Below are 10,778 nucleotides of genomic sequence, written 5' to 3'. Positions count from 1 at the left end.
TGCGTTGGCCGGGAATCGAACCCGGGTCAACTGCTTGGAAGGCAGCTATGCTCACCACTATACCACCAACGCATCTGGACCTGTTTTCASCTCCTGCTCCTCCCTCTGGGAGGCTTCAGGTCTGTGCCAAGAGGCTCACAAGTGGAGGACGCAGAGCTCTGCCAAGGAACCAGAGAATCCTTAACGCTCCAGAGGAACTCGAGAGGACATCTAGGCCAAAACCCTCTGATCACGCAGGCTCACCTASAGCATGTGGCACWGGGCTGCATCCAACTGGCTTTTGAAGATCTCCAGAGAAGGACACTCCACAAACTCTCTTGGCAGCCTGTGCCACATTCAGAGCAGTGCTGAAGAGAGTGCAGGGATTTCATATCTTGGAGTTTACACCTGCTACACTGATGTGCAAATCCATTCAAGTCTTGCACTGTGAACGCCTGGTTTTCACAAACTAAGACACAGAATGGGCTTGACATAGTAAGACCTGGCAAGAAGAAGGGGGACCACTGGCTTTGCCCTCCTGACCTAGCAGCTCTGTCCCCAGGTGTTTGGTCACTGTGGCTTTATGGTCATTTGCTAACAGTTCTAGGTTCAACACTGTGCATGAACAGGGGCTGCGGGACTAGAATCAACTGCCGAGAGCTAAGACGGGTTTTCTTTGATCACACAGCATTAACCCTGATGCTTGCATAAATAATCCTCTGTAGGGGTCTGCAACTGAAATTGTAGGTGAGTACTAGTACTATTTCTCAGGTTACCACAACTCTTGTAGTTGGAGAACCCTTTTTTGCACTCCCTATGTCTTTTGCYAGGATTTAACAGTCTAGCCTAAAATTTCTTACACAGCCTATTTATTCCATAACTTTTTAGTCCAGAAGAGCCAACTGCAATGAAAACCAAGCAGGAGAGAGTACAGGGAGAGAGGGTGATTTTCAGTGTTACATAACAAATTCAGACCACTGTGGGGTGGAGTACATGCTCTGGAGTGTGATGCTGAGATCTTTTTTGRGGATTAAAACTTTTGACACTGGGTCAGCAATATTCATAACTTCTGAACAAGGCTCTTCATAGAGACACATAGGAGGAGTTGACAGATCCCTGGACCAGGCTGCCCAGAGAGCTTGTGAAATCTCTTTGGAGATCTTCAAAAACCACCTGGATGCAACAGTGTGCCATGTTCTCTCGGTGTCCCAGCATGAGTGGGCAAGGGGGTGGGCTAGGTGATCTCTAGAGGTCCCTTCCAACCTCAGCCATTCTGTGACTTCTGTGTCTTCTGTRTTGCAGGGCTGCTTTTGCTACCCTTGATAGCCATGTGCACTGCACCAGGCCCATGGACCCGAGAGAAATACCTCCTGTCCATCCGTGGAGCGGTAGATGGGATTTCACGCAAAATCAGCCTCTTGCCTTGGGTGACAGTCTTCATCCAGACAAAAATGTGCACTGGCAGACTTAAACGATGTGCCATTGTCAGCGTAGCCCAGAGGCCACCCTGATGTCCAGATGCTGGATCTGCATCCATGCACCCGGGATGCAGGCACTTCTCCTTCCCAGAGCTCTGCTTCCTCCACTTTCAGAGACTCTTGGCACAGGGCTGAAGCCTCCCAGAGGGAGGAACAGGAGGCCACAGGATATCCAGATGCGTTGGTGGTATAGTGGTGAGCATAGCTGCCTTCCAAGCAGTTGACCCGGGTTCRATTCCTGGCCAACGCAACACCTGMTTTTCTTCTTCTAGGTGCTGGAAGTTACGTTGGCCAGGGGTCTAGCACAGACCAGCTGCTGCTTTCCTTACAGTGAAAGAAGTGTTCGTAGGCACATACCTCTGCCCCAGTTCCTCCAGTACCCACCACAGGAGTCCTGCCCTGGCCCACTCCCACTTCCTTGCACACACAGCCTCTGCCATCTCCTCCACATTCCCCAGCCCAAGCCTCTCTGCCTGTTCCCAGGTTTGTTGGAGCACAAACACTCCAGACCCGCTGCTGGTTCCCACATGAACAAACCCACCCAGGGAGCTGCCAACAGCAGCTGACAGAGAGGATCCCACGGCTGTGCTGCGGGAAGGAGGTGAGGGCAGAGTCACCACGACCGGGGAGGCCTCGATGGCAACCATGGAGTCAGTGCAGCGGGCGACAGCAGGGCTCACTGCAGCTGCTGGCAAGAGGGGTAGGGCCAGAGGTGCCGCAGGGCCGGGGCGGGCAGGGTCTGAAGCAGGACATCTCTCTGGGCGGGACGCAGCGCTGAAACACAGAGCAGGGGAGGGAAAAGAGGGCCCAAGGTGGAGGACCACGGGGAATGCAGAGTGTGTGGGATGTGCCCCACACTAAATTGAGAGAGGAGCAGGAGCAATTCAGAAAGGGCAACACCGTGCCACAATTTGAGAAGCCACATGGATGAGAACAAATGGTTTGGGGAAGCCTGCAAGACTTGTCGCATCCCCCTTGCTCTTTCCATGCCACACAGGCCAGCTGAAGGCAGAGATGCCCCTTTGGCTTGAAGGAACCCTCCTCTTCCCACCAAAAGAACCCTGCTTCCTAGCTCCACATTACCATCACCRCCCACCCTTGAAAAGAGAAACACATAAGGGACCTACAAGATTTCAAGGGCTAAACTTAYCAGCCACCTATGAAAGTTGAGGGGCCAGCACGACAGCAATTCCACCTGTAGGAAGAGAGGGAGCAGRCGCAGGCTTACCRAGATGGCCGAGGAAAGTCAGGCAGAGAGAGGAGGATGGCCAAGCCTGGTTCAGCACACACKTTTATGCTGTGTCCCTGAGCCCTCAGGGACCCAAAGCATTCCTTGCTCGTGAAGCACCTGGGAGCTGCTGCTACTGGCGCAGTTTTCACTGGTGATTTGGCCCTTGCCTCTCYAAGCTCAAGTGTGGTGCTCCCACTGCATCCAAGTTGACACTGGAATGCCTAAGCTGTGTCACAGCCACAGCAGACAGCAGAAGRGCCTAGAATCAAAGAAGAGAGAGGCAATTGTTGTTCACACTGTATTTGCCATTAGTATCTTGCATTTCTAACAGGATCYCCATGAAGCAAATACATCAGTTAGGGAGTAGGAGAGTAGATGCCACAACAAAAATAAATTCTAGAGAAGACTGCTTTTCCCATGGAAAGAAACTGCTTTTTAATTTTAAGAATAATTTGACTAACAGTTCAATTTCTGATGTGGACTGSGTGGTTAAAAAGCATTAAAGAATCCTACTTACCCCATGTAAAGTGAGTTATTGCAGAAAGAGGACAAACCAGCCTGGCTACAGGGAAGCAAAACCAGSCTCTGGCAATACCCGCTTCCTGCTGTACCCGAGGAGCTTGAGAACAAACGCCAGGCACTGAAAATGAAACAACGGCTACGTGAAACGGATTTTAACATGTGTGTGAATAAAACAAGAGCAGGTGCAAATGGAGAAAAGGCCAGGCCAAGCCTGTGAGGAGAACACGGTGTGAGGAAGGACCGTGACATGAGGAGACACCATTTTGTGAGGAGGCACCACTGTGTGAAGAAGGGCCACGGCGCCATGAGGCACCAGAGGGTGAGGAGGGAGCGCGGAGCGGGGCAGGCCCTGGCCCGGAGTCTCTCCCAGTCCCAACCAGCAGGGGCAGCGGGGCCGTCCTGAGCCCATGGCCGCTGGATCGCGCGGGGAGCTAATGGCTCCCCCAGCAGCTGCTCCAACGGCTCAACCAACGGCTCAACCAACGGCTGCCCCAGCAGCTGCTCCAACGGCTGCTCCAACAGCTCCACTAACGGCTGCTCCAGCGGCTCCACTAACGGCTCCCTCAGCAGCCGCTCCAGCGGCTCCACTAAYGGCTCCCTTGAGGCGYGACGCCCCCTCACGGCYGCTGATGGCGGCGAGGAAGGCGYCCCACAGCGCCCTGTCCCGCTCGGCCCCTTTCTGTGCCCAAAACACCGGCGGCAGAGGGGGGAGTTTCACCCCACGCCCTACGAACACTGATATTTTTCCTTAAACTAGGTACAACAGCTGAAACACAAGGCTAAACAGGACTCAAGGAATGTTTGAGGATCGCCCAATCCCTGTCCCTCGCACCGACAGGTGGATAGACACAACGTCAAGTGCTTCTGCCGGTGCTGATTTGGAAAACTACTTACAAATACACTTTAAGACACACACRGTTGCCTTTTCTCCCTCTTTTATTGGTTCCATGCATAAATGAAGCGTACAGAGTCGTTGTGTTGCCTGTGTGGAAGCAGCGTGTAGGAGCGCTGGGCAGTAAATCCATGGCTAGAAGGTGCCTTGCAGCAGCTCCATCCTTCATCGGGAAGAGAGAGCAGAGCTAGGTAGCTGCTCTGTTGCCTGAAAAAGAGAATAGAAAACAGCCTTGAAAAATAATTAGACATCCAGGTTTTTGACCCCACTAGGAGTGGGATGCTCACTCGGGTAAAGGTGGCGGCTTCCCCTCGCAGCCGAGTCCGGCCCAAGGCAGTTGTGTGCACCAAACAGGGCCACAAGTGCCCGGTGTCGTGCACGGGGCAGCTACAAGGTCTGGAGCCTCCCGTTTTGTGTCACAAGGTCTCGGCTGTGGCCCCTTCGTGCTGCTAAAACCTGCTAGGTCAAGTCGGAAGAGGCAGCAACCACAATGCTGCAGCTGAAGTCCCCCAGGAAATAAAAAAAMCAGGGTTTAAAACCAAGTTCACCTGACTTAGTAACCGTCTCAGAGACCACTGCCTGGCACGAGGTGTTTGGCTTACTCGCTGTGCACCGCGGCTGCACAATTTTTCACAAAAGTTGCGACTGCAAGAGGTCATCTCAGAACTGCCTGCACCAAAAAGCTGCTTAACACTCAACAGGGGGAAATTCTCAGCACTTACAGGAAGCTCATAAATCTTTTCTTCCCTTTGGAGGTAATGCAGCGTGCCCAGGAGCAGGGTTCACAAGCTACACATGCCCTCCGCAACCCTTTTGGGGTCCCCCATGGTGTGAGCAACGTGAGTGCAGCCCACCTCACTATTTTGCAGCTTGAAAGAACAATAATTATTCACTAAGCTTGTGCTCCTGGGAATTTACGCAACACTTGACCACACCAGAAGCTCAACACTGATGTGCTCTGCTGAAGATAGCAGGGAAAAGACAAAAAAATAAATCAGTAAGAAACTGCAACATCAAGAACACCAAGAAATTGTCTCTTCAGCAGATGACAACATTTTGCATTGCCTGCCCTTTCTTCAACCCCCTAAACAGCAAGAACAGCATTAAGAAATGAAACTTGCAAAAACTTCATTTATGTATCTCTCAAAGATTAGAATTGCTTCCAAAGATAGATTATTTTGAAATTGTAGGTGGTATTAGTGACCTTGGTACAGCTCAAGAAGCCTCAACACACTTSCGTCAACTAATCTGGAAAAGGAAAGGAATTTAGAAAAAGGCAGTTTGCCAGGCTGCAAAAAGTAGACAGGTTCTGTAATTTCTTGTCTACAAATGTGCTAGCACTATTTTTATGACAATACCTTGTCTGTGCCCAAAACATTGATCAAGGAACTTTAATAAATCATCATTTTTAGCACTATAATTATTCTGTTTGATACATGAGGAATATAAATGCAGCTAAGACATTTTTAGTGCAGATGCATGACACTAGCTTCTCTGAAAACTGAGTGTAAGGACTCAGATTTTAGGACATTGCTGAACAATGATCTGCAGGTTAATAGATCTAAAGCAGCAACCTGGAAAAACTACATGCACAAACACAYAGATAGTAGAACACAAGAACGTAGCTCCAGCTTGCTCTTAATTAAGATATAGAGACTACATATCCATTTGGGTCTTGCAACCATTCAGCAGCTTTTGCCTCGAGTAGACCAAACCTTTCCTTAGTTCCTATCTTGTTTTTACACCAGTCATCTCAGTTAAAGTCATCTGCCAAACCTCACTACTCATTAGTTGGGAAGTCAACAGCTTCCCTAACACCTTACCCACCCGTTTKCTTTTTCTACAGCAAGGCTAACAACCTAAGTGACTTGCTAATTCGCAGACAAACCCGAGATTGTGTCTCACTATCTTTACAAAGCCTAAGCTCACCTGAATAACATCGTYAGATCTCACCCGCAGGCTAAGTAATCACTACAGGAGTACAGAACATTTCAGGAAGGCTCTGAAAAACAGTCACATTTGCGAATAAGCAAAACCCTTTAAAAACACTTCTGCAACCGGCCACTGAAGTTAAGCCAAGCTTTATGAATGCAATTCGCCTGGACGTCTTTCCACAATGGAGGTGCTAGACATGTTAGCTCTATAAAAATACATGGAAGCTTTCATACAAATACTCCAAATACTTTTCATTATGTAACTTTTATTTGAGACACATTGTTGTAAAAAAAGTTTGCATGGAATAATAAAACCACTGAGTTTGTTGTTTTAGGGGAGTTTGGATATTTTTGTCTATACATATTATCAATACACAATTAATGATTAAGTTTACAAGTTAACGACATAACCAGTTCACTCTACCTGCAGGAGCTTTTCATATTACACCTTTAGAGCAGAGCTAAAATGTGCTTAAACACACATGGTAAAACCATCCTATTTCAAAATTAAGTATTTTTTTCCAAGGGCTATACTTTTTTAGTCTGAATTTAGTAACTATATAACATTAAAATAATCGTAATTGAAGTTTTATTTGAAAAAAAAATGTTCGTAAGGCCATAGGAATACACTAAAATAGTTAAATTCACCGGAAAGAAAAATTAATGGAAATCCTGCTTTGGTGGCAGGGAGAAATACAAGTTTTATTTATAAGAACAAGAGTGGCACAAGCAGTTCAGTGAACGGAACGAGACTTATTGGCTACAAGCTAACCCTCAGGAAGGGTAACTTTGCAAAATTTCAGTTACATTTAAACAGATAACAGATGCATTTCCACAAATAACACATTTAGGCATTTTACATATTATTCACATAGCTTTCAAATCATTACCCATTCACAATTTTTAATGCAGTATGCGTACTTAAGACTCCTATTTTCAATTGCAAGAATGACTGACTTGATTCACTCGACTTTAGCAGACCAGGAGGGGAAATGTGCTTACGATGGGAAATACATTTGCCAAGAAAAACTCAGAAAAAAAAAATAAAATAAAATCCTGCAATTCTGAAAAACTAATCCATCATTCTTGAGAACAACCCTCTCCCACCMCCAATAATGAGCCGTGTCAGCTTCCATGAGTGGTTTAAGTTTTAACAATAATACAATACTTCAGGACAACTAGTAACTAAATTGAACACTCTAAATCTACTCAACAAAAACACTTGGTGCATTTTTGCTGAGCACAGACTAAAAGCTAAAGTTGAGAAGCCCCAAGACCATTTTTTTTCTTTTGTTTTTCTAAAACCATTTAGGAAAAAAGCTCGGTCAAGATACATTGCACAGACGTGGTGCCAAAGGTTCCATAAAGAATAAAAATCAACAGCATAAACAGCAGTTCTGTTTCATCAAAATCCACAAAAAAAAAGTCTGCCTTTCCTAAAAAGTTTATGACAATTTTTGTAGCGAGACAGAAATACATTTGTCGCTTTATGAGTAATAACTGCAATTACATTGRCTGCTTAATGAATAATAATTGCATGACTTTCATTCTAATGGACATTAGAACAGTTCACTGAGGTATAGTTCAGAGTCCTTCAAAGTTCAGCCTATATAGTATTGAGCAAAGGTGCAACAAAGACTGCACAAAACAACCATACTGGTATTAGAAAAGCCTGCAGTACCCAGTATCCGATGCCTAGGCTGAACATACCACTTATCATCTTCCACTTGCAGAAAGCAAAATAGCTAAAAAAAAAAAAAAAGAGTTCCCAGTAAAACATACAATTGCTTTGCACGCTAAGATACAGCACATTTTTCAATGCCTGACAATCCAGACTGTACACAGGAAGAGGTCTATACTGACCAAAAAYGAGCACACTGGTAAAGTGCAGCCACTCAGCCATTTAATACTGCGGAGGACGTGGGTGGGAGCAAGAGAAGACAAAACAAGAGGGAGAAATCTGCCTTTTACCTTATCCGTAAGAAATGAAATTAGATTTCTTCAGTTGCAGCAGGGGACAACAAAATTGCACTAAGTTCTTCTACAACAGAAAAAGATTAACTTTACATGAACATTAAGCAAAGGGAAATACTGACTGCATTAGTTTATCATGCATAAAGTGAATTTCCTATGGTCTTACCTCACATTTATGTACAGTTTCGCATAGCTAAATGTAAGAAAATAGCAAGGTTTTTGTTTGTTTGTTTTAAATACAGAGCAGATACCTCCGTTCGCTGCTGCTTCAAGAAGCACTTCATAGACGCTACTACTTTACAGGCTCTTTCAAAGGGAAGTTCATGGAGACTAATATTGGATGTACATTTTAACTACACAGATAGGGCAGGAAAAACAATACAAAGCACTCTGTAAACGTTGCCAAACGCAGAACATGTCAGTTTTGGTTTGCAAACAGCCCCTGAGATAAAAAAATCAAAGTATTACGACACCAAATAAGTCAGAGGTAAACTACTGAAAATGAACAACATTCGTAATTGGTGTCACAACACTTTCTGTATAGAAAGCACTTTTTTTTTTTTTAACCATACAGAAAACCCAACTGCTTTAGCCTGTCCAAAAAAACATCAAGGACAGACAACAGAGCAGTTAGTGTTGCTTTGTTTTTCCACTGAACCTTGTTGCCATGAAGATTTTTCTATTTTAGTGCAGCAACAGCAAGTTGTCAGATTCACAATCTAGTTACAACAGCTCTATGTGGGGCCAGGTTGATAGAAAGCCACTTAAAACGCTGTAACTTCGCTGAACCTGTTTCTAACAAAGCTTTGAATAGCAAAAATCGTTGAATTTACTGCTAGTGGCCTGTTCTCCTTCAGCATATTTACAGCAGACCCAGAGATGACAAATTCAGCCCCCCACGCCACTGCCCTGTGGCGACAAGCCACTCTAGACAACGTAGTGGAGCCAAAACAAGCGCGTCAGAGACCTGATGTTGACAGTGACAGAATCCACCTACTCCCGACGAACAAACAAGTGGGACACAAACCTGTGGGTAGAGCTTACAATGGTCCAAGTTTGGCACATCAACAGAAACTAAAGCACCTGCTTCAATCCCTCTGGACATTTTTCAGAACGCATTAAAAAGCGGTAAAACGAAGAAGAGGTTAAACAATGCCCCACTGAGTGAGAAGGCAACTAAGTTTTAACTCTGCTTCTGAACGCTAGGTCACTGTACCAGTTTTTGATGATAAAATAATTTAACAGCGTGAGCAGACCAAAGAGGACTTCACACATTCAACACGAGCTGCAGAACAAATACTACATTATAACCCTTGCGTGACCCTTTCCTTGGTGGCAGGACTTGATAAACTTGAGCAACTGCACACGAAGCTAGCTTTTTTACGCCTCTGTTGTCAAGGGTTGATGCTTATAGACATGAATGGACTGTCCTTAGCATGACAGTAGACATGGAAGTCACCTTTAGAAGCAGTCGTTTCTGAACATATGAATCCACAATGAGGTTACTCAACACTCATGCATTCAATTTCCACAAGCCACTTAAGTGATAGAGATGAGGCCAATTTGTGCTGATGATTTCAACTCCAGAGGGTGCATCCTCATCAGAAACAAAAAATGGTGCAGGCAGCTTGCGCTACCAGAGGGAAGTTCAGTGAGGAAAGACACTGTTTATTCAAATAACTGAAAGGTGCATCTGTGAATCAGACAGTGACCGGCAATCCAGAAAATAACTTTGCTAAGCCTGGTAAAGAAAGAAAAGCCAAATACTACATTCAGAGCAGAAGCCACAGCTTCTTAATGAACAGATTTGTGCATCTAAGAAAAAAAGAAGTAGAAATTGTTAAATGCCAATTGTTATTATAACACTCTTGACTAGAGTGTCAGAATCCATACTGTGGTCATGGCCACCRGTGTACAGCAAAGAAACTAGTGGAAGTGAGACTTGATCTGTTCCCCGGCTCTTATGCTATAGTAATAAATTTGTTAAAAAAGGAAATATCTGCACAAATCTGTTAAGAATCTTTCTTACAAGTCAAACTGTGCAAATACAAATGTAAGATTGTGCTGTAACAGGCAACAGGAGGCTAATATGGATGTGCAAAGTTAAAAGAAACATAGCAGCTTTTGCAACAGGCAATAAAACAGAAAGTAAAAAAGGAAAACAAGTTAACTCTTGCATTTGTGTCTCCACTTCATAGCTTCCATATCTGAGAAAGAGGAGCCTGATAGGTCAATAGGCTTAGTGAGCAAAATCCACTTGGTATTTTGTGTATCGCAGTCTACGTTCAATGGAGCTCTCAGCAGCAGCTTGGTGGTATTATTTCTGAGGCTTTGTGACCCTGTGCTTTCAAAGAAGCAGAAAAGGTTCTAAGTGTGCTGCAGTCTATCATTAGAAGTTCATCAAAGTAGCGTGCATCGAAAGAAGCTGCTCTTCTTAGATCGATTTTCAGTTATTTTTACTGGCCCACCTGCCCCTGATGAACTGTTGTCATTCTGAAAAAGAAAAGAACATCAACATCACCATCACAGAATGCTGGAAATTGGCTGTTCTAATTTCCCTCGACATCCTCTCCCTTGCAAAGCAAKCACCAGAACTGTTTGCTCTAACTTGAGCTCCTCAGTTACCTGACTCTGTTAATCCCATGATAAAACTGCCTACTTTTAAAATAACTTAGCCAGGAATCCAAATGTGAAGAATTATATCAAGGAGTRACTGCACAATCTAAAGTCTAATCAAACAAGGATCACACAGCTAAGAAAAAAACGCA

At 45.0% G+C, this 10,778-nt stretch overlaps 1 protein-coding gene and 2 non-coding genes across 4 annotated transcripts in view; 1 reads left to right on the top strand and 2 right to left on the bottom strand.

Moving 5' to 3' along the window:
• Window positions 1-72, bottom strand: TRNAG-UCC. The gene has a single exon. It is a non-coding gene; the product is annotated as a tRNA-Gly (tRNA).
• Window positions 73-1,635: 1,563 nt separating this feature from the next.
• TRNAG-UCC lies at window positions 1,636-1,707 on the top strand. The gene has a single exon. It is a non-coding gene; the product is annotated as a tRNA-Gly (tRNA).
• Window positions 1,708-6,657: 4,950 nt separating this feature from the next.
• The window catches only part of RAB8B (RAB8B, member RAS oncogene family), a 29,735-nt gene continuing 25,614 nt past the window's right edge, over window positions 6,658-10,778 (bottom strand). For both annotated transcript variants that reach the window (XM_026052419.1, XM_026052425.1), the window contains exon 8: window positions 6,658-10,503. In XM_026052419.1, the coding sequence (XP_025908204.1) occupies window positions 10,411-10,503 (93 nt within the window). In that variant the 3' untranslated portion in view covers window positions 6,658-10,410. The remainder of the gene's footprint in view (window positions 10,504-10,778) is intronic.

The sequence above is a fragment of the Nothoprocta perdicaria genome, unplaced genomic scaffold (genome assembly GCF_003342845.1).
Source record: "Nothoprocta perdicaria isolate Ctin4 unplaced genomic scaffold, notPer1 scaffold_113, whole genome shotgun sequence".
Taxonomy (NCBI): domain Eukaryota; kingdom Metazoa; phylum Chordata; class Aves; order Tinamiformes; family Tinamidae; genus Nothoprocta; species Nothoprocta perdicaria.
The sequence above is the reverse complement of the archived record's forward strand: the minus strand, read 5'-3'. Positions and strand labels throughout refer to the sequence as shown.